This window comes from Gavia stellata, chromosome 11 (genome assembly GCF_030936135.1).
Source record: "Gavia stellata isolate bGavSte3 chromosome 11, bGavSte3.hap2, whole genome shotgun sequence".
In the NCBI taxonomy this organism is placed as follows: Eukaryota; Metazoa; Chordata; class Aves; order Gaviiformes; family Gaviidae; genus Gavia; species Gavia stellata.
In genome coordinates this window covers 15553897-15579864 of record NC_082604.1, presented here as the reverse complement: position 1 = coordinate 15579864, position 25968 = coordinate 15553897, and the positions used below count along the sequence as shown (strand labels likewise).

The window sequence follows — 25968 nt, the reverse complement described above, 5'->3', positions numbered from 1 at the left end:
TTAATAAATTGGTTTTTTGTGTTTTGAAATGTTAATCCAATAATCCAGCCTTCAATTTGAATCAGAGCAATAGTTAAATTAAGTGGGGATATGTCTCTTTATAGCGCAAAAGTAGATTTCCAAATATTTTGTGTTCTACATGTTTTTCTATATGGTAACATAATACATGTTTATATTTCAGAAAGCTTTATGTTCACAACTGTGTATTTAAAAAGCGTTTGAGTACAAATAATTGTTTTGAACAAGGGAAACCTTCATTATAGTTAAATATCTGGATTTAGTCAGCAAAATATGTGAGAATATATTTTAATTTCACAAGCTTAAATATTGTATTTTTAAGCTTGTGGGCAGCAAGATGTGTAAGAAGTTCCATCTTTGTATAAAGATCAAGACAATTTTGCAGTGTAACCAATTTATTTGTTTACAGCTGCAAATACATGGCTGAAAGATTCAGATGTTTTATGTAGTCTTCATCAACAATGTAGATGTCATTGCCTGAAGTTACTTAAGCTTTCTCTTCCTTATTGTATCTTACTGATGGAATCCTTTGTAGATGCGTAGACTGTATCTTCCTCTTATTGATTCTTCTGTGCCCATGGCACAGGAGAGCTTATTTTCTGCATCACAAAAAGCTATTTCTGCAATGTTCGAGAACTGCTTTTGGCTCTTTGACTTTATTTGTTGTCATGAAATTGCCATGCATTTGACTGTGTATTATTTGACTGAGAAATTATATTATTACAATGTGATTAGAGGTGTGGAAGTAAGATGGATTGTTGATCTGTGGTGCATAGAAAAGGTTGTTTGGGGGATAGGAACATTGTGTTTGGTAAGAAACAGTACTCTGTGACTCTTTTCCTTCCCCTTGTGCATTTTTAATTTTTTCAGGTGTGGTGTTTGAGTATGTGTTCAGTTGTGCTCTGCCCTGTTTATTCAGACAAGAGACTGTGTACTGTGACCTCCAGCCAGCTGAAGGAAAATAAAGGGGTTTTTAGGTTCTTCCATCATTCTGTTATACTTAGGGCTATCCTTGGATTTGAGTGTTTTTGCAAGAAAAACTAAACCTAACTTAACTAAACAAAGGTGTATTCTTTTTTGTTGTTGGTTTTTATAGTCTTTGCTTCTCTTTCAGTGATGATTAAGCAGAGTGTTGAAGATTTTTCTTTGGCCCTGCCCTTATTGCTGTACTTGCATGCAGAAGATGACCTACTGTGGGAAATGATGTCTAAGGCTATTTGGTGAAAAATTGTAGGTCATGACACATGGTGGAAAGAAAACTATGCTTATTAGTGTGGAAATGCTGTCATCTGTAGTCCTTGGGTATTCTACCAAGAAAGAGGTCCTCATGCAAATGAAGTTTATTTTGAGGTTTACTGTGGGCTGAGTTACACATTTTTCTCCAGACATCTTGCCTTAGTTTAGGTTTCATCAATCTGCACATTTATATAAAGATGACTGTCTCAGTATAATTCATGAAGTTACTCGTTTCTGAGCTGTTAGTGTGGTTGCCAATTTTGCACATTAAACTTGCTACCTCAAGGGGTGCTTATCAGGTAAACCAAATGAAGTAAAAGGGAGATGACAGAAGGCTGCTACAGGTGTAAACTTAGGTGAACAGTCACGTCCTAAAGAAGGGCGATCTAATAAGACTTCTCTGGAAGTCTTAAATGCCTTTTCACAATACCATTCAGTACAATTAAAAATAGAAGTGATGGCTAACATTGTTTCATTGAAGCTTTCTGCAAAGGCTTATTAGCTTATGATGTAAGAGCAGAGAAATCACAGAGGATGTGCTTTTGATCAAATTCTGTAATGTGATTTGTTAAAATATATAAATACATTAATATCCTGCAGGGACCCCTGTACTTTTTTTAAAAGGAAATAAAGTTTGAATCCTGATAGGGCGTGATTATAAAAAACCAAACAAAAAACCTCAAGCAAAACCACAAAATCCCAAACAAACCATTTAAAAAAGCATTTTGTGTCTTAGACTTGTTAGCACACAACAAAGAACAACAAATCTTACGGAGATCATGAGTGGATTTACTTCAGTTCTAAGGAAAAAAGCTTTTTTCTTCAAACTGTTTTGTTTAAGCGTTCACATGTACAGTTGCTTGAAATGCTTTACCGAGGCATCCTCATAACCAAATTGATGCGTAGTCTAGATAATTTGTGATTTCTTAGAGATAACTGGGGAAAAAATAGCAGCTTCTGATTTCATTGTGTGTTGAAGTCAGAGAATATTCATGTATTTCTGTAGCTGTTTCTTTATTGCTTTTGGTAGACCATTAGGAGTTTTACTCAGCAGTTAAAGAACATTTTTTTTTTTAACGTGTCAAATAACCTTGCACTTTTAATGTTTGAAAATGAGGATTAAATATCCCATAGCCATTCATTTTGTGGTCTGCTGACACTTCCTTGAAAAAGCTAGTGTAAACTGCAGATCAGCAAATTCCCTGCTGTTAAGCTTACAACTTCTCTGGTTTTATAATTATGCACAGCTGATTTTAAAATGGGTTTTCACATGCTCATTGGTGCAGTGCGAAAGCACCTTGCAGGAAGTGTTGGGTTTGGCTCTGTCGGGCTGTGTAATGAGTCCCTTGCTGCAACATCTTGCCCCTCCCCTAAGCAACCAGCATACACTGAGCATAGTGGCTCTGCTGGAGTTGCTTCTGTTTTCATGGAGGAGATCACAGACCTTGCACTGCAGCAGGTGGAGATGCCTGGGTGGATCTAACCCTGGATTCTGGCTGAGAGGATCCGCGTATTACTTTGGGCCGTGAGACAGTTGTCACTTCAAGCTGATGCTAACGTAATTAAATATAAAGCTGACTTGAAAATTTTAAAAATGGACACAGGATTTTTTCTTTGCATGGGTTTTTTTTTTTAGATCTCATTTCTGACATGAAGCAAATTTTTTCCTGAAGGATTCAAGCTATTTATATAAAGGCTTATTTTTGAACACTATGGACCTAGATTAAATGCCAAAGACAGGCAGCAAGCAGCGCTTACAGAGGCATTTTTCTGGAATCTCAGTCACGGATCGATTGAAGTGCACAGGGTCTGAAAAAATGTCTCCTAGCATAAAAAACTTGGATTGTTTTTCTCCGATGCTATGCCATTGTAAAGTAGCATGTACGAACAACACAATATCTTTAATGTTTGGATGTAAGGTGGGTCTATAAAAGGACTTTCCTGGAAATGTAAGCTGCATTTAATGAATGATTGCCATTATGTCTAATGTAACTGTACCTTAAATTTCTGATTAAATAGTGTGTATTTTGTTCCATGCCTTACTCTATTATCGGAGCTCTTGGTGATTGTGACAGAAGTAATGAATTATCATGCCTACTGTTTAAAGATCCCTTTGAACAACATTCTGAATTTACTGAATGCTGCATGTAAAATGTCGTCATTCTCTACTAATCAGCATTAATCATCATGTAATCAGTTTATTGCACTTGGCTTTCATTTTCTTCAGCTGTAGAGAATTAAATACACAGGAGACTTGCACTGAGATGCAGGGCTGGAAATGCCTCCTGACATCATATTGATGGAAGCAATTGTTAGTGGCAGGTTTGGGTTTAACAGTGCCCTCAGGCATTTAGTCATTTTAGGACTACATCAACTGTTTAGGTTTCAGAGTAATAAAACATACATAATTCAGTAATCCTCAGAATAGTAAACAGAATATATTCAGTGTCATGTCAAAAATGCTTTTTTCAGTAAAATTAACACACAATGTGAAGGATATGATGAGAACACAAAGTACTAGAAAGGCCCTTTAATTTTAAAGGACTATGTGTGTGAAGTTACTTTTCTTACAGAGATTCAGAAATCTTTCTCTCAAAAACTTACTTGCATATGTGGTGTTTCCAAGTCAGTGTTTGTTACTTTTAACAGAAAATAATTGAACTAGATTTTCATTTATGAATTGTGAACAGTTGTGTATGTGTACACATATATATGCATATGTGTGATGCATTTTTAGATAAGTATCTAACACAAAATGATGTTGAATAAATGTCATCTAGGTTGGGAGGGAGGAGTCTAAATTTTTATGGATCTTTTGATAGTGTGAATGATTTATTATGAAACTTAAAGTTGAATGCTTGGTTTCCAGGAGGGAAGAATTTGCCTTGTTTTGAATCTACTTATCTTTCATGTGTCCAAAACATTTTTCAGTTGAAAGCACGTATATATTTATTGATGCAGTTTAGAAGCTGTTTGCTATAAAATTAAGATTTCTTTCCTTCTTTTTGTGGAACTGCACATCCCTTTTTATTTATAAGATATTCTCATGTTTAAATAATAAACTTGTGAAGAGAGCCACAGAATGAAAATATTATCTTGATTTTAATTTTGCCAGCTGAACTGCAGAGGAGAGATGCTGTTCACTTTAAGGCCAAACTAAAAATATCCAGCAAACATCCAGAATCCACTTCAGGCGTTTCGTGTCGGATCTGAGCGATGGCGGCATTTTCTACTGTACTCGCGCATCAGCGGCTCTTCTGTCTGTCTGAATGCATTAATGACTTCTTACCTTGCTCTAATTCGGCGGCCCCCGGGGGTAGCCTGCCCCGCGGAGGTGGCAGCGGACGCGGCGGCGGGTTCCCCTGGGCAGGGCGCGGAGCTGCGCGAGGCCCGCCCGCCGGAGGGTGCGCCGCTGGGGCGGGCCGGCCGAGACCCCGCTGGCAGCGCCCCCGGGCACCGCCTGGAGGGAGCTCCACCGCCGGCACCTGGCTGGCAGGCAGCGCGGTCAGGCGTGGGAGAGGAGGGTGGTTAAGCACCTCCTACAAAACACAGTCGGCAGAATTCTTTATTATTATCTTGATCAATGCCATTTGGCTGTATGCTAACAAGAAGTGTATCTTGCAAACCAATAGTTTCTTGAGCGCAATTAGTTTAGCGGGGTTGTGTTTTAAAATATCTTACGCTATTTGTGCATGGGCTCATTGCTGTTAATACAGAGTGGGTGCTCTATACTAGCTACATCCCAAATGAACTGAAGGATTTAGGTTTAAATAGTTGTGACCTGCTGGTATGCAGAGAGATTTTTGCACAAGGCACTTGTAATTTTTTTTTGGAAGAAAAGTTGCAGGGTTGTATTGTAGTAAAAATACTCTTGTCTACTGAGAAGATAGCCTTTGAATATTGAGGCTCAGTATTTAAATGACAGTTCTTTACATAACGAAACAATTCATCTCACACAAGTAATGCTATGAAATACAGTGTTTTCCATTTTCCTTTACTGTTTTTGACCACATATGAAAAGACCATTCACAATCTGACTGTTCCTTTTTTGGTCTCTTTTCCTTGGCATTCTGGAACAGGTGAACTTCTTCACTACGAGTATTTCTGATGTTTCTGTAAATGTATATATGTATCTTATTGTTGTATTGTTTCTGGATATCCGTGGTGTGAAGCATTATGTAAATACTCACATTTAACAGTAGCTGTACCTCTTGACATATGACGGAACACTGCGACCTAAATAAACATGTTATATGCAGTTTCATTCAAGATACAATGTCAAACTGAAATTGTCCAAGGGGGGTGAAATGCCTTATGTTTTTGTCTTAGCTCTAATTATTAAAGGAAAACTTAAGGCTTTTATTTGAGAATGAAGCCGTTAGTTACTCAAAGTACTGAACTTGTGTTTAAAGAAACAAACCCAAAGATCAAAAAACCTGTTCTAATACTTGAAGTCATTAATTTTATCCTGTGTTGAGGCCTAAATTGAAAATAGTACTGAATGTCCTATTCCATGATCAGTGAAGAAGTTTTGAAAATACACAAACATGTATTCTCTTTTCTTACATTACTGAAGTTTCTTTTGTTAGCCACAGGCTTTCAACTTTGCAGTGTGTATTGCTGTTCACCTGCAGGGAGACTTTATTTTGCTTTCATAATCTGCTTGGTTTTTAGAAACAAAAAGTTTTCCAGTTAACTTAAGTTCTGCAATAGTGGCACATGCCTTTTGTTTTGTGTCCTTTTCTTTTCCTCCATGAGGCAGGCACGCTTATTTTTGTAAGCACTAGTTTCTGGTTTGGTACTCCCACTAGATTACAGGGAAGACTTGTACAAAATGCATTAGCATCTTATTATACTATTCATCTTGGATTAGTTTTGTTTCAGCAAGATTATGCAAAATTTGGGTGTATTGTTGCTTTTGTTGTTAGAGTTGTTGGAGCTTACTTTCTGCTGGATAGTATCTGCAAGTCAGTTGTGAAGCTTGGTTTTTGGGGATGTGTGAGGAGAATTGTAGGTATTTAGATTTTTTTTTCCCTGCTCATCTGCTTTTGACATATTGCATCCTAGTCCTTTTATGCAGCAGTGGAGATGCTGAATATCAAGCAGTGTTTCCCAACAGCTTCAGTTGCTGGAATGAGCTTTTGAAGGGTCCTTTCAGATTTAGTTTAACTTCTAAAGTTAGAGAGCAGTGACTGAACAAGGATAAGTATTTAAACTTGGGGAGTCAGGTGCAAATGGTCTAAGGCCACTTTGTTTTATCATGCTGCCTCTTCATACTGCATGAGAGAGGGTCTGGCCCTGTCAGCTTCTATGAATTTATTGAATTCAAGTGGCTAGGTTTAGTTACTGAAGTCCTCACTTACTCTTAACTTCTTTCAAAACATTGGTTGGACTGGTAGAGTGAAAATGAAAACTAACCTGGGGCAGACTGTGTAAGTCAGGCTGCATGTTTTCCTGGGTTTTGTTTGTAGTTTTTGTTGTTTGAAGTGTGCAATAACTTAGGTGTCATATTGCTGTGTGGGTGGGGATGGTTAAAATCTGGAGGGGAAGGGAAGTGAGTATAAGAAAGAAAGTAAACTTATGAACTTTTATTGTTTTTTAAGCACTCTTTCACTCTTACATTAGAGTTGTTTTAGCACTGATTTTTTTCTTTGTATGTAGAAAAGATACACTACTGTGCTTTCAAATTTGTTTTCACATAAGACAGTGGATTGATGTGTACATCTAATATGAATTGGTTTTTGATACACAGCCCGTTTTGAAGAGAACTGTAGTTGCTGCTGCTTTGCATTTTGTCATTAAATTATCTGGTAGTTAAGGACATTCTTGTGTAATTAATTTTCTGTCCATGAACATGGCATTCTGTATGGCTTAAATCTCTGGAATAACAGCGTTACATGCTGTTGTGGATATGGGTCACCAGTTTAAGGCATGGGATTGCTTAAGTGTTCTTTAAAATGATTTCCTTTCATTTTTGTTTCAGTAAGATTTCTCATTAGAGAATCTTTAAAAAAACCCAAACCATAACTTATTTATCTCTAGGGTGTAGATTATGTATGAATCTGTTTTGAAATACCTTCTTTTTAAAATATAGATATGAGTTTAGGGAGACTAAAGTGAACCTTGTTTAGAATGAGTTTCCTAAAGCTTTTCTGTGCTTTTTCTGTGAATAGGTGGTCTGTATTCTGAAAAACGGTGCTATAAAATATCCACAAAACCCTTGTTTGTCCTGCACATCGTTGCAGATATTTGTTCATCCTTATTTTTGTCTAACTCTGCTAGGCCTGGGAGTTGAAGCAGGGAGGCTGTGGCCCTGAACAATTAACGCAATGAATGATTTCACTGTGGTGAATTTGAACCATCTTCTCGTCTCATGTAAACTAGCATTGGTTTATTAAAGTAAATGGATTTTTCAGTAGTATACACCAGTAAATAATCTAGTCCATAGTGTTTGGTGACAATTCAAAACTCACTGAAGGTTTAATCTAGCCTGAAGAAATTTTGTTGACTATGTTGCATCAGAAGATAAATGTTTTTAATTTTGACACACCTGTATACCTGCAACTGAATCCTTTGGGGCAGTATCTCTGTCAGAAGTATGTGTTAAATGTTTAGCACTTGGTTGCTTGGACTTTAAATTATGGTTATAAATTATACTTCTTAAAAATAGCTAAATTGCTTGGCTACTACTTAATTGAGTACTGGGAAACTTCCAAGATGTGCAGCTGAGACAATCAGTCTGCAAGTTCAGAGCTGCTTTGCCACACCTGCCTCTTTCTTTCCTTTGATCTGTCTTGCCCTTTGCTTGGCCGGCTGTTCTAAGCTACCGTCTCCTTGGAGCCTGGATTTGGGTGCAGGATTGGATTCTCTCGGTTGTAAGCAGAGAAATGATCTTCTGCTAGCTGCTGTGAGATGGGCTGGTCCTACTCTCTACGTGCTTTTCTCCCTGTTATGCCAGCACTGCTGCATGTCTTGCCTTGTTGTGAGCCACTTTAGGGAATTAAAGAAAATTCAATATTGCTGGAAGAAGGAACAAACATTCTGCTGGATTAGCTTGCTCACCATCTGAAGTCAGATTTGTACTAGCAGCAAGGGTCAGGGAGACGTAGTTGTACAGTTCTCAACCAAGAGGGATTGAATGGGTCCTGGTCCTTTGGACAGTAGCTGCCCTTTGAGTGAGCTAGGCTGTACTGTGACACGCTAGCTTTAGACTACTATGGAGGGTAACTTGCAGGGGCTTTCACTTAATATGAAACAGTTGACTGATTTCTTGTTCAAGGGATGGCAGCTCCTGGGAGAGCAAAGGAATGGGCAATTTTTAATGGTGGCTGTTTGACCATGCCAGATCACTCGAATGCACTACCTCAGTCAAGAGGCATAGTATTTCAGAGGTGATGCTCCATAGTAAAGTAGTACAAAGCACTTCCATGACTATGGAGAATTAGCTGTTATAAGATGCAGTAATTTCCTTTACTTGAAGCACTACGCTCAAAAGTAATTTCGGCAAAGGACAAGGATAGTACAGTACCTTTCAGAATAAGAAGTATCATGGATATTATGTTTTCATGCACTTCGTGTCCTTGTCTTCTATTTGCACTTTGAAACATTCTGTAAGTATTTCAGTTAGTGTATTTTAAACATGGATTCTGTTTTTGTTAGTAGTTTCAAGTTGGGAAATATTTTGCAAGTAATAGTAAAGTCAATCTTGAATATCGCATCAAAATCCAATTAGCACTTCACATTGAAGATGTGTTTTTGAGAAGCTTATAGCTTCTGTCAGTGCCTTGTATGAGAGAGAATCCTTTACCACAACAGTTTTTCATTTTTAATCTAAATTATAGTGACATACTGATCTATTAAAAATTAATATGCACTATGTTGTTATAAGCACTGATACGTTGTATAATATAAACATATGTTTCTTAGTGAAATCTAGAGCCTGTTTACACTCAGGCATGTCCAAATACCTGTTTCTAATAAATGTGTTTGGTTTCAGGAAAAAAATCAAGGTAATTCTGTGCTTTGCCTAAAGTTATTGACTGTTCTGTAAAGGAGGTTAATTTTGATTGACCTGTGACTATTCTATTAATTTTTTTTTTAATAAAACCAGAATGATCAATGTCTCGCTTTCCACAGGTCTTGTCTGAGACGAACTGGGAACTTAATCCACTTTCAGGTCCCATTTTCCTGTATTTTATAGTCAAATTGAAGCTTGAGATCTGGGTGGATCACAAATCCAGCCAGATACTGCCTTCACCAGCAGAGCAGACTCCTTTAAGCTAGCAGAAGTCCTACTTTCTCTGATGTTGCAAGACATTTTCTGTGCTTATTGCAGCTCTAATGTTTATTTTTCCTAATTTCCAATGTGATCTTACTTACGGTCTGATAATGTTCACTTGTATTTTTGGCCAACACTGTTCTTTAAATGATAACTCTTCCCTGTTTCTGATGTTTAACATGGCTGCTCTAGAGAGTTAATGTCAGCTCCTTTCAGGGTATTGTTTTGATAAGTTAGAAACAAGACAATGTCAGAAAATAGATGAATGGCAAAAGTCTGAAGCTGAGCAATCTAGCATCTCACTGCTGCAGGGAAAGGAAAGAAAAAGAACTTTTATCTTCTGCTGGTAGTGAACTATAAAGTAGTCTTGGTCATCTCATGAAACCTCTCTGCTAAAGATTTGAAAAATTAGGGCTTTTTGAGTAACCGTTGCAACTTTCCACAGCTGTCAGCATTCACCATCTCTCCTTTGCCATCCAGCTAAGGAGAACGTATGGAGGTGTTGTGGGGTTAGTTGTTGTAATAATGGAAGTCTTAATGCTCTTGCTTTCCTCTTTGGAATTTTTTCTTCTGCCTTGTGCGTCTCTGCTAATCATTGATATTTTTAGAGGAAAATATACTTGTATTGCTTCTACTTTATGATTTCTAATACTTCAAAAACATAATTTCTCTCATACAGTAGAACTTGATCTCGTATGGTCTCAACAGTGAAGGGTTGAATTGAGTAGGATGGATAAAGATTTTTTTTAAATTTATTTTATTTTTTAAGTACAAAAATAAATCGGGGTTATAACTTTAAAGATCTCTGACATCTCATCAATTACTGACTAAAAGAAACTGTGTCTGCCTGTATGTGTGTGGTTGGGTGTGGGTTTGTTGCTGCTGTTTTGGGGTTTGGAAGCAGGGGTGGGGATAGTGTGCTATAGGGCAGGCTGTGACTGGGTAAAGTGCAATGGGTGATGGAAATGTAAAGCTGGAAGTTGTTCCTTCTAAGTTAGTAAGGGAACTTGGCTTGTCTCCCGCAGAATCTTAGCGTTGGCAGAACAATGTGGAAGGGAAGAGAAGAGCAAACAAATCCTTCCTCTTTCAGCACAATTAAGTTATGTGACTTCAGCTGCCCCATTTAACCACTTCTTTACTGGCTTTATGATGAGTCTACAGAAGACAGAGTAGACCGATGTATAGCTCACTTCCAAAAGAGAGAGATCCTGTCCTGATTTTTCTCCCTGCTTTTGCACTGTCTCTCGTGTTCTTTGAGTCCCTGCCTGAATCAGGGTCAGTAATCCAGTACAAGTCTAACCCCGCAAAGGATGAGAAAAGAGATGGCTATTTTCTGCTGATTTGAGTGCCAGAACCAAAGAAAGGAAGGGGATATGGTGCCTCCCCCAGGGTTTGGTAGACATGGAAGAGTAAGACATTCCTGTTGTTTTGAGTTTAGCTGTCCTATTTCACCATGCTTAGAGATTGTTTGTTTTTTGCTGGATAGGCAAAAAATTAAGTCTTCCTGTAAGACAGGCAGGTGGGGGGTGGGTGGGCAGGAAACAAATGGGTGAAGCATTACAGGAGTTGCTAACTGATGGATCATTTCAAGCAGTTTCTTTGTAGTTTATCCTGTAGACTTTATAACTTTGAAATATTGCAGGACTCTTCTGTGAAGGGCAGGGATCTTTGTGGTAGCCTGAAATCGTACTTTCATGTAACTGTTAACAGGGTTAGTTATCATGCACTGTTTATCAGGTACTGTCTTGGTGTAGTGTTCATGTGCTTAGAGACAAATGGGTTACTTGCAGGGATCTACCGGATTATGATGTAGAAATGACTTATCAAGATGACAACTATTTTTGATTTAAATTGTAGTATGTAAATCTTAGAATTCTGTTAAAAAAACCTCAAGGAAATGTCTTCTATCCTAAATAAGCTTTATTAATAACAGGAATAGCTTTTTCAAAGTTTAAAACCGTTACATGTTTAGAAGGTTTTTCTGTTCCTTTAATGACGTGACACGCTTTCCCTGTAAACTAGTAACAGCAATGTATAGTAGTAGTGTGTGAAAGTGAATGTGGTTATAAAATGTTGGGGTGCATCTTATGGACACAGTCTGCCCAGCTGGAAAAGTTACATGACTTCAGCTTTCAGCTTTAGTTTTAACTAGCAATAAAATGCATGGACTACCTAAAGTGCTTCAGAACTGGCTGAGACTGCAAAGGTGAAACTGGGGTGAAGCTTGTATTTAAGTATGTTTTGTAATGTGAGCCCATGTTAGCTCTGGAGTTTGGAGATGCTGGACGAGCAGCTAACTCTGCAGTCCAGAGAACAGGTGAATATTATTTATGCTCCTGATTTCATTAATATCTTTTAGTAGGGATCTGCAAGTGTGGCTACAGCACAGTCTGACTAGAACGCATCCCTGGTGGCTAAGTAATAGGTTCTGGTTTTTGAAATTGAATGCAAATTAATAAGACTGAGACTGAATAATGTCTTATGTTCCTGTTTGAAGACTTACTTGTTGGGGAAGCTTAATCTGTCTAGTAGCAAAACCACATTTTATTGTTTCATAATGAAGTTAGTGGTAGTGAATTGCTATATTGATACCCCAGTATAAAAGCTGAAACTCTTTAGCTGACAAAAACTGCTTTTGACAGATGTGCTAAATTGGAAGTATAGAAAAAAGCTTTTGAGGCCGAGCATTTTTAAAGGCAGGACAAGGTAATAAATCCAGTTGGTACTGAAAGTTTCTGCTATTGGTGAATAATGTAGTGTTAAAATGTTTGTAAGAAAAAAAAATAGTAAAGGGAAAAGTTCTTTGGAAAAGGGTTTGGGACATGCTACTATATGCAAATAGGCAAAAGAAAATTAGGTAGCTGTATAGTAGCTCTAAGTAAGACTAAAAAGGCTGGAGCCTTTTTAGACAGGATCAGTCTTTAAAATGAAAATACTAATTAAAACTCTTATTTCTAGATTTTATTGCCTTGAATTCAGCAGGGTCAGAAAATAGCTATTTCTGTCTGACTTAGGTTTTCTGGAAAATCTTTTAACATTTCTGTGGTGGACTGATCTTTTTCTATAATTGTTTTCTTCAGAAATACCGCTATCAGGATGAAGATACACCTCCACAGGAGCACAGCTCTCCACACATTACCAATGAGGTGACGGGTCCGGAGCTGGTTCATATATCAGAAAAGAATCTGTCACAAATTGAGAATGTCCATGGATTTGTTTCCCATTCTCATATTTCACCGGTAAAGGTAGGCATTTTTAAAGGTTTTTGTAAGAGTGAACTGTTTTGATGTACTCTCCAGGGATATGTAATTTTGTAGCAAAAAAAAATGCATGAGATACACCCACTTCTATTTTTTTTAATGGAAATGCTTATTTGTAAAATTCACTTTGTAGACCTTAAGGCATTGACTTAGTTCCACACATTCTGACTAAAAATGCATGATAGTAAAATACTTAGATAATAAATGTAGGTTACTTAAGGTCTCAGGTGTAGTTGTGATGGGCATTATGGTTACTGCTGTCAGTTACATTTTGGGTTTTCTACCAGGATCCTGCAGAATCAGTTCAAAGTTTGTTTCTAGTAAGTATTTTAATCAAGGACCTATGTGGAAAACATAATAAGCCAAGTGTAATATGCCTCTGGAGTTTTTCAGCATACAGCACCATTATTCTCAAGACAGCTCTAGTAACTTCAAGACAGATTTAAAAATTAAGAGGACAAACTGAGTATGAGGTTTTGGGGGGTTGGGGGCTGTAGCAGGCAGTTTTATTTGCTGGGTTAGTAGGGAGATGTAGCATAATCATTTTCTGAATAGCATAATATTTTAGTGTGCCAGACTAAACTCTGTTGTCTATAATGCTTCTGAGTCTTTATGGCTTGTTTTGAGGAAAAACTGGAGAAATGATTTGATACTGATGAGTGTTTGGGCTTTAGAATGATGAGGTGGGCTTACATTGTGGTAGGCGTACAGTTTGGTATTTTAGCATGAATTGTTGGTGTGTGGTAGTATCCTTTGTGACTGAAATTGGCAGCATAGTGTAATCTGTGCCGCTATATTTTAAGAAAAAAATTGTTTTGAACTTAGTTACATTTCCAGATTTTCTTTTTATTATAAAGAAAAATCTTTATTTTTCTATTCTATTTTTTTTATAATTGACTTGTAAGGATTCTGCAGAGGAACCAACTGTAGTGGGTGGGTGTGTTTAGTAATTGTGTTCCAGCTTTTCTAAGATTTTTTTAAATGTATATGTTGGTATTGAACACATTTATTTTTACTTACAACTCCATAAAGAACTCTGTTTCCATAGTCCTCAGGAGCTAGACAAGCTGAATTCTTTAAGCCCTAATGAATAATCTTTTTGAAGTGGGCTATATTAACCTCTTACGAGCCTTGTTAGAAAGCTAATATGACAAACCTTTCATTTTGAGAATGGCTAGTGCCTCAATCTTCTGTTGCTTATGAAGGTAGACACACAGTTACACACTTTCACGTGTCTGATTCCCTGAATTTATTGATATTCAGGAAGTAATACATCACATTTTGTGTGCAACCATTAGAACTTAAAAAAAAAAAAAAATCCTCTGCCTCTGGGGACTTAAGGTCAACTCTGTTTATTCACAAGCTTTTCCTAATTCATAACGCAGTTAGCCTTGCATTTCAGAAAGTGTAAAGAGATCAAAAAGGCAGACATAAATTGTAAAACTGTCTGTGATAAGTGATCAAGTATAATGCATTTCACAATCCAGAAACTCGGAGAAATAAAAAACCAAAATTCTGGAATGGGTATGTGAGACTGAAGGTCTACTTCTCGGAACTGACTAGGTGTTATTTCATTGTACTTGAGACTGTTCAAAGGGCTGTAATTACCTTGGTTTCTTTCTGGCTGCTTGGATCTAAGGAAAATCAAACTATTCAGAATAGTTCCTATATTTGACTTTATTGCAGATTATTTTTGCAGCTAGCCAACTACAGAAATAAAGAAGTGAGGATTTGATATTGGCAACGGTAACATTCCATGGAAGATGACTTAATTTCTTACCTCTCTATAGTGTGAGTGATCTCTACCTTACAGAGATCCTACTAGGCATTCTCAACAAACAAGCGAGGCTTGTATTTTGAGTGTTGTGTGGGACCCTTAATTATCTGTTTTAATTGAGCTTTATCTAACTACTGTAACTTTCTGTAAAGACACTGATGTAAAACCCGGAACAGATTTACAAAGTAGATATGAATGATTGTACTCTGCCTTCCTCTGCTCACATGTGGTCTAAGCTGAAATTTTTTTCATTTTCTTGGGGTGTGTTGAATATACAACTCTGCACTGTTCTGGAAGAAAGAAATCATATCTCATTTAAACTATTCTGGAAATAGAGTTAAGCAGCGTGTAAGTATAATTACAAAATAGGGTGATGCCTTTTCAAAATGCTGTGTACCTTAGGTCTCTGAGGAGGATTACTATTATCTTTCTCAACTTGGTAAGTGCTAGGAAGTCACCACTTGATAGAAAAGAATGTGTATAAGAGAAATACAATTGTGCAACTCATACTACCATTTATACCACACATCTGATTATTTTCACTGGAATACTCTATTAATTTCAAAGCAATGTATGGTAGAACCGAAATTTCTCTGAGGTTTGTTCATCTGAAAACTGGGGTGGGTGCTTCAGGTTTCAGCTGTTTACCAGCATTTTGTGGAACTCTGAATTCTGATGCTAAGTTGGCTGCTGACTTGCTTTTCTCATGAAGAAGTTAACTTTGCATAAATCATTTATAATCAGAGTCTGAAGTCCTTAAGGTATTTGGAGTGAGGGGTGCATCCCTGGTTTCGTAGACTCTGGGAGTCTTTATGGGACCTTTTAGAGTAAAATGCCTTTGAGCTCACAAAATTTTGGTCACAAAATGGTTTGCTAAAGTTATTGGAATAAACACTGTTAAAAATTGAACTTGAGTAAACCCCCCAAGGTTGCTGTTGTATTATTGGCATAGCTGGTTCTCTCATCTTTTGGCCTGATGATCTGCAAGACATTCACAGTTTTGACATAGCTCATGCTGAAGATCAATTTGACAACAACAGCTCTGAATTAAGAGCGCTTTGCTTAATTTATTTGGTAGGTTGGCTTGATGTATTGTGTAGGGACCAGGTTTTGGCTAATATACAAGATCTTGTTAGCTTTGTTCAACAGTACATTTGCTTAAAGAAACTAAATATAATAGAGGATTTTGTGGTTATGACACTAAAAATAATAAGAAAAGATAATTTTTTAAAAAAGTAAATGTTAAATACACTTAAAATGTCAAATACAGAGTTATTAGTTTGAAGAACAAATGTAAACAGTTGTTTTATGATCATATGCTGCTTTTTAAGAAATGCTGCAGAGGGCAGTAGAATCAGATTTTGAGGAATAACTTCTTTTATAACAAGCCCTCTGCAGTCTAGAGCAATAATACAGAACATAAATAGAAGACAGGGAAGAAGGGAGATGTCTGATTTTAACTGGTTTACATTTTATTCTCAAGGGAAGCTTTCAAATTTTGTAGGACCTAAAGCAGCTTTTACAACTTGCTTGGGCAGGTAGATGGTTTTCAAAGAGCAGCTTTCAATGACCAAAAAGACAAACATATATCCTAAATTCTTAGAGGGTGAGCATGTGACTACTATTTGTCAAATATTCCACATTAAGTACTGTAGTAACTCCAGGTGGTTTACCTTTTTGACAGAGGAGTGGGCTATCCCAGATTCAGGTTGGGGTAAGATATTGCATGTTGGCAATTAGTGTGAAATAACTGATACTAGCTGTATTTGATTTAAAGTTTAAATGTGAGACAGGGCTTACAGGTTTTGTCTTGTTAGGGTGGAGCTTTGTCAGTTTAAGAAGAAAAGTCTAGTTCGTATGTCTTGAGCATCAAAGTAGTAAACTTGACCTAGGAGATTTTGTGTCCTCTGTTCCCTATTTTATACTGTGTGAAGTGGAACTCTTAATTCTATAGAACAGCTCTTTTTTGAATGTTTAAATGGTAGAGAATCATGAACAGATAGTGGAAATGGTCAAACTTAAAATCCTGCACGAATATTCTGTCCCAAACATTTTAAAGAATATTTTCAGGTAGGTAGGTAGCTAGTACCAGACTTCCTTCAGTATGAGGTTTCCAGATTCCTCACAGAAACTTGTGATTATAATGCAAGGTTCCTTGAGTTATTACGAAATAAAATGTGATGAATTTGAACTGACTTTAATGTAATTGAAGCAATACATTGCTACCAAGACTGACCACTAGATGGTGATGCTACAAAAGGATTTATTTAAATTGTAAAATGAATTTAACTTCTCTATCGTACCTACAGATTGATGCTTTTGAATTTTAATGTTTGTTTTTATTAAATAGCTCCAACCAAGTGAAATCTGTCATAGAAGTGATACGAGTTTTCTATCATGGAAAAAAAGTTTTCAGTAATAGATTATTATTATTATTACAAGGTTTTAAAATAATGGGTCATGATGTAATAAGACAAAAAAAAAAATCTGTCTTGCACTGCAGTATTCTTCATTTAAAGTAACCTGTGCATGAAAGGGAAAATACTATTTTTTTTTAATAGCTCCGTATTCATGATGTAGCATGGCATTTCAATATTTAAGTGTAGACCCTGATTGGGGCTTGTATATTTTTTTGTATTATGTTTGTGTGTTATATATTGGTATTTGGTGCCATTATTTCACTGGTAATGTAGAAGCTCCAAAGAAAACATGTAATAATTTGTGAACTACTAATAATTTGTAAACTACTAAATATATTTTGTACTGGAAAGATACACCATGATTAGTGTGATAAATGTTAATATTTATCTTGCTCTGTAATAAACTCTTAGTATTACAATATTCACCACAGTTCCATTCTATCCACAGTTCCCATTCAAAATTTGAGCAAGGCTGTTCTTGGAGAGTTTTCAAAGTACTTGATAAGTTTATAAATGATACTATGGTGTGGCTGCCTACAGTAACAGGAAGCTAGACTTACTGATTCAGAAAAGTCTCTTGAGTTCTTTTTAACCAAATCTTTTTCACAGATCTGTCTCTGAAGATTTTCACCATAACAACACTCTTCAAGGGGTGAAGGGAGAAGAATGCTTGCACTTGGTTTGTTCCTTACACACATAGCAGACATTGGCAGCTGAGCATAAATGTTTTAGTTGGAACATTGTACTAGCTTTATTAGGCTAGTAAGGTATCTAAAATTGCTTATTCATTATATACAGTAAAATTTTAATTACTGACTGAATAGCACAGCCGTAAGGAACTAAAGGTGTTCTACTCATTGAATATTTGGCATCTTTAGAATAGCTTTGTGCAATCATCAATGAAGTAGTAGAACAATCCAGGAATTGTGAGAAATAGTTTTGGTGTGTGTGGGGAAAGTATGTTAATCTTTAACTTACAGTTACATAATTATGGACTCTTGTACATATTTCATGCAACATAGTTGGCTACTTTACTGTTCTCATGTGTTCAGAAATGATGATCTCTGTACCAAGTGATGCTGCAAAAGACAATACTGAGCAGGTCAGGCAGTGCAGTGACTGGCCTTTTTCATTACCGGCTGCCTGTTTGATCTCATGCAAAGACGTGTCATTCCGGCTGAGTGCTGTTATATTCTGCTAGAGTACTTAAGCATCAGATAATGCAGTAAAAATCCTTACTTCCCTGTACCCAAGATCTTTTTAAAAAATGTTTCAGACATGTGGCTTAACGCTTCTTGCCTATTTAAAGCACAGTGGTGGAGTCTTTCGTGGTTCTATAAACTTATTTCAGTAAAGAAAACTATGACTTCATAGTATTATGACATTAAATGCAAATAAGTTACTGTTTTCCTATCTTCGAACAGTGAAGTATTTCAAACTAAGGTGAAATACTGTTCCCCATTGAAAAAGCTGACAGTTTTACCCTTGAATTTTAACTATGAGAACCTTTTTGCCCAAGTGAAGCATCTGGTGCTGGGTCCAAAACTAATCTCATAATGCATTGAATACTTTTGAACCAATGGCTTTGTCCCATGTCAGTGCCCCTCTGCTTTATCTGTGTTTACCTAGCAGAGTCAGATCAGGGAGAAATTTAACTTATTCAGGCCCAGTTTGCATTAGAGTGAAAGTAGGCCTTTATTAGAATAAAAGCAGTAAAACAGAGTTTACCTTCTTTGGCTCTATGAATCTCAGAACTGTTGGAGCTTGGGATGGTATAGTGGGGAGAGAAGGATTACTCTACGCTTATGCTATTAGCTACTGAGACAGATGGTAGTTAGTTGGGCATTTTGTTTGATCCAGTGCTGTGATTATGTGCTTGTTGGGTAAGAAATATGGTCTTTAGCCTTACCTTTCCTCTTGCTTAGAAGTAGCAGCCCCTGTTTTTGTGCCAGATACTCCATACTTAGTGTAGTGTACACATCATTTCAAAAAAGTTTCTAATAGCATATATCAGTGGTACCCAAACCTACATGATGGGCTTTGTAATCCTAGTACAGCAGTGCAGTTGACTACATGCACTGTAGTTTTACTCTGTTTGTGAAATAAATGTCTTCTGCCCACTTGGTGTATGTCTGCTTTTTTTCACATGTTTAGGTATCTTTGGAAAAGTATTTCCAGGACCTAATGGTATTTAAGCCTAATGGTTTTAAATGAACTCTGATATGAAGTTGCTTATCTATTAGTGCTGCAATGCTGTATAACAGTCTACTTAAATTGACTGTGGTATCACAGGAATGAAATATGGCAAGGTGGTAGTCATTCTTAAAATAGCATCTGGAAGGGAGAGGAGGAATGAAAACTTACACTCATTTCTGTACTGTCAAAACATGGTGAAACTATTCTACAGAGCAGAACCAATGAGTATGTGGAGAAATTACAGATAATGAAGCAATGAAAGCCTTGTAAAGAGAAGGTCTGCTGCACAAAACTCTTAGAGCATGTGCATAAAAATGATCTTGTTAATTTTTTAGGTTTAGGTTTCTAGGTTTTCTTAGATGCACACAATATAATTACTCAAAAAAGCTTACAGAGAAATTTAGGCTGTCATGGAATAAGAAAAAAAAATCTTGGTATTTAATTGTTTAAAAAAAAAAAAAACAAAACAAGCCAACGAAAGTAAAGAGTAAGAAAGAAGATCAGTAATCATGATGGATGGGAGGTTACCAGAAAGATCTTGGAAGAACTCGCATTCTCATTACATCATTTAGGAGGAATGAGAGCTCAGGGTTATAACAGATTAATGGAATAATCATCTCAGTACTCAAGTTACAGTCAAAAAGGCAAATGGACCACAAGAAATATCTGGGGAAGCAAATGGGAATAAAAATGCATTATTTTATCACTCTAGAAATCTTCACTGTTCCTTACCTTGATGAAGAAGGCATTCCAATCTAGAAATGGTTCATAGAAGAGGAATAAGAGTGGTCAGAGGCAAAGGCAGCTGCTGTACAGTGAAAGATGAATTGGTTTGACTCCTCAAACAGGGAAAGAGCTGAGTCAAGAGATATCGATAAAACCACAGTCATTAAGGTTGTGTCACTAAAATTAAGAAAATAACCATTCCCTAGTCATTTCAGAAATATAAACTTATTTTCAGAAGCACAGGTGATGATTGTCTTATAGCCCCTAAATGCAGTGATCTACAGTCAGCCTCTGACTTTATTAATCTGTCAGCTGCTGATAGTCTTTTGGTTTCTGGCTACACCAACAGAGGTATCACAGCATGCATTGCTTGTCTCTTGTGCCCTTTTTCTTCAACTGGAAGCAACACCTTTATTCAACACCTTCAGCAGCATGAAGCCCCCACGATCCAAGGGGAAATGGTCAGTGACTTGCTACACCACTTAGACACCCACAAGTTTATGGGGCCAGATGGAATCCACCCAAGGGTACTGAGGGAGCTGGCAGGAGTGCTCACTTTCCCTCATCTACCAGCAGTCCTAGCTAACTGGGGAGGTCCCAGCAGACTGCAGGTTAGCAAATGTGATGCCCATCTGCAAGAAGGGCTGGAAGGAGGAACTGGGGAACCATAGGCCTGTCAGCCTGACCTCGGTGCCAGGGAAGATTATGGAGCAGATCCTCTTGAGTGCCATCACGCAGCATGTACAGAACAACCAGGCGATCAGGCCCAGTCAGCATGGGGTTATGAAAGGCGGGTCCTGCCCGACTAACCTGATCTCCTTCTATGACAAGGTGACCCACTTAGTGGACGAGGGAAAGGCTATGGATGTAGTCTACCTAGACTTTAGTAAAGCCTTTGACACTGTTTCCCACAGCATTCTCCTGGAGAAACATGGCTGCTCAAGGCTTGGAGGGGCACACGCTTTGCTGGGTAAAAAACTGGCTGGATGGCCGGGCCCCACGGGTTGTGGTGAATGGAGTTAAATCCAGTTGGTGGCCAGTCACGAGTGGCGTTCCCCAGGGCTCGGTACTGGGACTGGTCTTGTTTAATATCTTTATCAATGACCTGGACAAGGGGATCGAGTGCACCCTTAGTAAGTTTGCAGACGACACCAAGTTGGGCGGGTGTGTTGATCTGCTCGAGGGTAGGAAGGCTCTGCAGAGGGATCTGGACAGGCTGGATCGATGGGCCGAGGCCAATTGTATGAGGGTCAATGAGGCCAAGGGCCGGGTCCTGCACTTGGGTCACAACAACCCCATGCAATGCTACAGGCTTGGGGACGAGTGGCTGGAAAGATGCCTGGCGGAAAAGGACTTGGGGGTGTTGATTGACAGCCGGCTGAATATGAGCCAGCAGTGTGCCCAGGTGGCCAAGGCGGCCAACGGCATCCTGGCCTGTATCAGAAACAGTATGGCCAGCAGGAGTAGGGAAGTGATTGTACCTTCATAGTCGGCACTGGTGAGGCCGCACCTCGGATATTGTGTTCGGTTTTGGGCCTCTCACTACAAGGAGGACACTGAGGTGCTGGAGCGTGTCCAGAGAAGGGTGACGAAGCTGGTTGAGTGGTCTGGAGCACAAGTCTTCTGAGGATCGGCTGAGGGAACTGTGGTTGTTTAGCCTGGAGAAGAGGAGGCTGAGGGGAGACCTTATTGCTCCCTACAACTGCCTGAAAGGGGGTTGCAGAGAGGTGGGTGTTGGTCTCTTCTCCCAAGTGAGAAGTGACAGAACAAGAGGAAATGGCCTCAAGTTGCGCCAGGGGAGGTTTAGATTGGATATTAGGAAAAATTTCTTTACTGAAAGGATTGTCAGACATTGGACCAGACTGCCCAGGGAGGTGGTGGAGTCACCATCCCTGGAGGTATTTAAAAGACGTGTGGATGAGGCACTTAGGGATATGGTTTAGTGGTGGACTTAGCAGTGTTAGGTTAATGGTTGGAGTTGATGATCTGAAAAGTCTTTTCCAACCTAAATGATTGTATGATTTAACTCCTTCCCTTTAATGCAGGGCAACCTCCTTTCCCTGTGAACCTGAGTCTTGTGCTGATAAGCTTAATAGGTTCTCTTATCTTTATCTCCTGTTATGTCTTCCCTCCAGTTACCCCCACCCCTACCCCCCCAAGGTCTTTGAGAGCTTGTGGAGCTTCTCTCTTCATCAGGAGAGTTTTTCTGCTCTCAGAAAGAACTGATGATCTTTATGATTTGAGGAACTGTGAAGGCATGTTCAAGGTTAGCTGTTGAAGTAATTGTAACTTCCTATTTACCCTAGTACATTTTCTTGTTTATATTATTTCCTGAATCTTGCTCCCATCTGAGCAGCTAGGTGAGATTACCCTGAAGATGAAGATGCTGTTTCCATTTAGAAATTAAAGATTGGATGACATGTAATTTGCCAGGTTGGTTGGTATTTATGATCGTGTGAAATTTGCAATCTGTTAGCTCTTTCTAAATGGAGATCTTTCCAAAGCTTTATGATGTCTTCGGTAGGAAGACAGTATTTCTGGAGTTAGGAACATACCTACAATAGTGGAAATTATGAGAAAAACTTGAGCATACCCTCAGAAATACTCATTTTCAGACTAGCCACATACTTTGGTGGTTAGTCTTGAGAGGAGCTGCTCAAATTAAAATGCCTTGCCCAAGTTCTTGATAGGTTACTACTTTTAAACTTCCTGTAATTGAAGTATGTACAAATATGTGCAAAGGTGTCAGTTTGCATCTTACATTAAGAAGCACTTGACCAAATCTGCCCCTTTCTCAGTATGGATCTGCTCGACAAATTCTTGTCAACAGAGACAAGAAAGAAAAACTGAACAGATGGGCTGTGGATTAATCCAAACATTAGAACAACCTAAGATACAGTAATCAACATCAAGTCTTCTTAGTAACTGGTTATACTATTTTTGCCTGAGACTTCCCCTGAGTTCTCAGTGCAGTTGGGTTCATTCTGATGACTGAAGAAAGCCTAAAGAAACTTATATTAAAACACAGGATGTTTTTATCAGTCTGGCGTGCCAAAAAGATGGGCTGGAGATTCATGAACAGGGTACGGAAGACAAGGCAGTTTAATCTGCACAGATTGGTAGGTTGGCTGAGGTGTCATATGAGTAATAATGTAATAATCTTTTATATTCAATATTTATACTAAAATGTGTCATTATAGCATAATCATGCTGGGGTGTTTACTTATAAGGTAGTTTCAGCAGTAAAATATCTACTTTTTATCGACTGGAAATCACACTTGATGAAGGACTATACTTTCAGTCCTGTATCTCAGCTAAAAGCTAGCATAGGCTTTCCTAACATATCGTAGCAGAAAGGGTTAACAATTTCTTTTTCCACAGTGTCCAATTTAAGTAGTGTACTCCTGGGCTTTGGCTTAAAATACTTCATATGCTTGTTAATGAGACTCAAATTTGTTATGCAAGAAAAAATTTATTAAACATAGAATTCCGAAAAGTGTAAAAAGTAAAAATGAATTTTTATCTACATTTTCAGTGGTAGTTTTTGTTCCCCTGCCTGGAGAGTTAAAGTTGCATAGTCTATATCTGAGTATTTAAATTGGCTTCTGCACATTTCTTTTGTATCTATTCTTTTGGTAAAAATGTGATACTGAAAAAAGTTCTTGCCATAGTTTTAGGTGGTTCTTGAATTTTCTCTATTAAGTATATCAGTTTATTCCTGTAGGGTCTGTGCTTATTTTAGCCAATATTCTGTTTAGCAGGACAGTAATAAAACTAACATAAGATATTTTTCAAATAAATGCTTCAGGGGTTTTGTTGTTATTGTTTAAAAAGGGTAATTGAGATATAACTGCTGAATTGAGATATAACTGCTGTTTGCATACACAAACAGTTTTTGTTGCTGTGCATTTTTAATTTCAAGGTATGCATGCTGCTTGTAAAGGTAGGTCCAGGAAAACTTTATCTTTGAGATTAAAATATGGCATTATGTCATGTTTTAACTTGTCCCAGCAAGCTGATAGTAAGAATTGGCTCAGGTACAAAATCAGAGGAACTTCACTGCAAGTATTTTATGTTAATTTTTAAATTCAGTAACCACTGTGATTACTGTATCTTGTGAATTGGCCACAGAACAAATAATGTTACTCTGTATCCACTACAAATGCAGATGTATCTTTCAGTAAATTTATTAAGCTGTAGAAAGGTATGTGTACTGATGTAGAAAACTTAATTATGTGCCTTTTTTTTTTTTTTAAAATCTGAAAATTCTCAATTCTTGCCTCACAGTAAATAGGGGCTTTTTTGTTTTGCTGTGATGTTTGGTTTTGGTGGGGTTTTTTTGTGTGGTTGGTGGTTTGTGTTGTGGGGGTGATTGTGGTGTTTTTGGGCTTGGTTGTTGGGTTCGTTGTGGGGGTTTTTTTGTTGGCTTTTTTTTTTTTTAATTTTATCCTCATCAATTGAATACCCAGAATATGAAAAAGGGATGACAGAAGCTCTCAGCTCCCTTTAGGACTTCCTCAGATTCCCTGGTGAGCCTCCCTGTTCTACCTCCTGACTCCGGAGGCGGTCATTCACAGATGAAATTTCAGCTACCACCTCTGTGTTGATGATTCTTAGATGGTCTCCTTTCTCTGGATACTTCTTTTTCTGTCCAAATAGCACTTTCTCTGATTTCTACTTGTAGGTGTTTGACCCTCTGTTAAAATGTTCTTTGACCAAAACAAGCCCTTGTTTTCACTTCCACCCATTGTTTTTTCAACTCTACAAGCGACCATTCTCCTAGTCTGGACTCCTTTGCATTATCCTGATGTTGTATCATCTCTAGAGTTATCCTATGCCTTTATCTTCAGGTTGCTTTGTAACATGTAAAAATCAGGATTTGTCTCATCAGCACAGTACAGGCTCCTTCTATAAATAACTGCAACTGTATCTTCTTAGGCATCAGCAAATTTTGCTCAGTACCACTAATATCCATATGGAGTGTAGGTGACACAGATTGCTGTCTTGTATTGCCAGTGCGATTGCATAACCTGTTCCTCAAGTATTTCTCTGGATTTCTGTCTCCATTGAAATGAGATCATCATAACTTCACTTTCAGGAGTTTTTTTTGTCCATATGAGCCTTTCCTGAAGTGCTGATTTCTAAAGTCTCTTTGTCAGTGATGCCACAGTTGATCGGTGGGTGGGAATCATCCTTGAAAGAAACCACCTTAAAACATAGCAAACCTGTCTCATCTTCAGACAGATTGATATAACAGCAAGAAAAATAAGTACTTGGTACATTGCTTGTCCATGTATTGCAGCGTTTCTTTTTCAGGATTTTGAACAATACTCTCCTATGTGATTCTCAGTTTGAACCCTATGGAGATATACATATATATATCATATGTATATTTATATAATTGAATTCTTAAAGATTTTTTTTAAAGTTATACTAATACTCTGGTGCTCTCAGATCTTTTAAGAAGTACAGCAGTGTCGACATTCAAGGCCATATGAAGAAAAACAGAAAAAGTATTTTCACTTTGACTCTATAAAAAGACTCAGAATTCAAAGCATGTAATTTGTAGTTTGTTCCAAGTATCTTCAATCATAGCCAGGGATTAAGAAATTTCTCCAGTAATAAATTCATAGGCATTTTTCAGACTAGGTATTTTCTTTAGAAAAGTCTGGAAAAAGGTAGAGCTCAGGTAGGGCTGCAGTCTTCCCATGAAAAGCTTATCCATTTGAGTGGATCATTGCATCTACTACATCTCAGGCATTTCTTTACCTCTATTATCTATCTTATGAACATGGCTTTGAGGACACTGCACAAGTTAGACCAAGGTTCATGTGACTTACGTTGGTTAGCCACTGTATTTTATGAATATTAACAAAATCTGCGTGAAAGATGTACTAAAAATATTTGTATGTGATATTTTATTGAACTGTATTAGTGTCTAGAAGTAAATGGTGCATTGATCTTACTACCACAGTTTTAAATTAATGCACTTACTATTATTTCTGCTTGTAATGTAAGCTGTCAGGGAAAAAAGTGTTACACAGAATAGGATAGCTG

General features: G+C 37.7%; 1 protein-coding gene across 14 annotated transcripts in view; it reads left to right on the top strand.

Annotated features, from left to right (window-relative positions):
* DLG1 (discs large MAGUK scaffold protein 1) overlaps positions 1-25968 on the top strand; it is a 168931-nt gene that overhangs the window by 45394 nt on the left and 97569 nt on the right. For 13 of the 14 annotated variants that reach the window (XM_059822546.1, XM_059822547.1, XM_059822544.1 and 10 more), the window contains exon 4: positions 12613-12777. In XM_059822546.1, coding sequence (XP_059678529.1) covers positions 12613-12777 — 165 coding nt within the window. Of the gene's footprint in view, positions 1-2981; positions 3174-12612; positions 12778-25968 lie in introns of those variants that run through there. The other variant, XM_059822545.1, reaches the window with a different exon arrangement.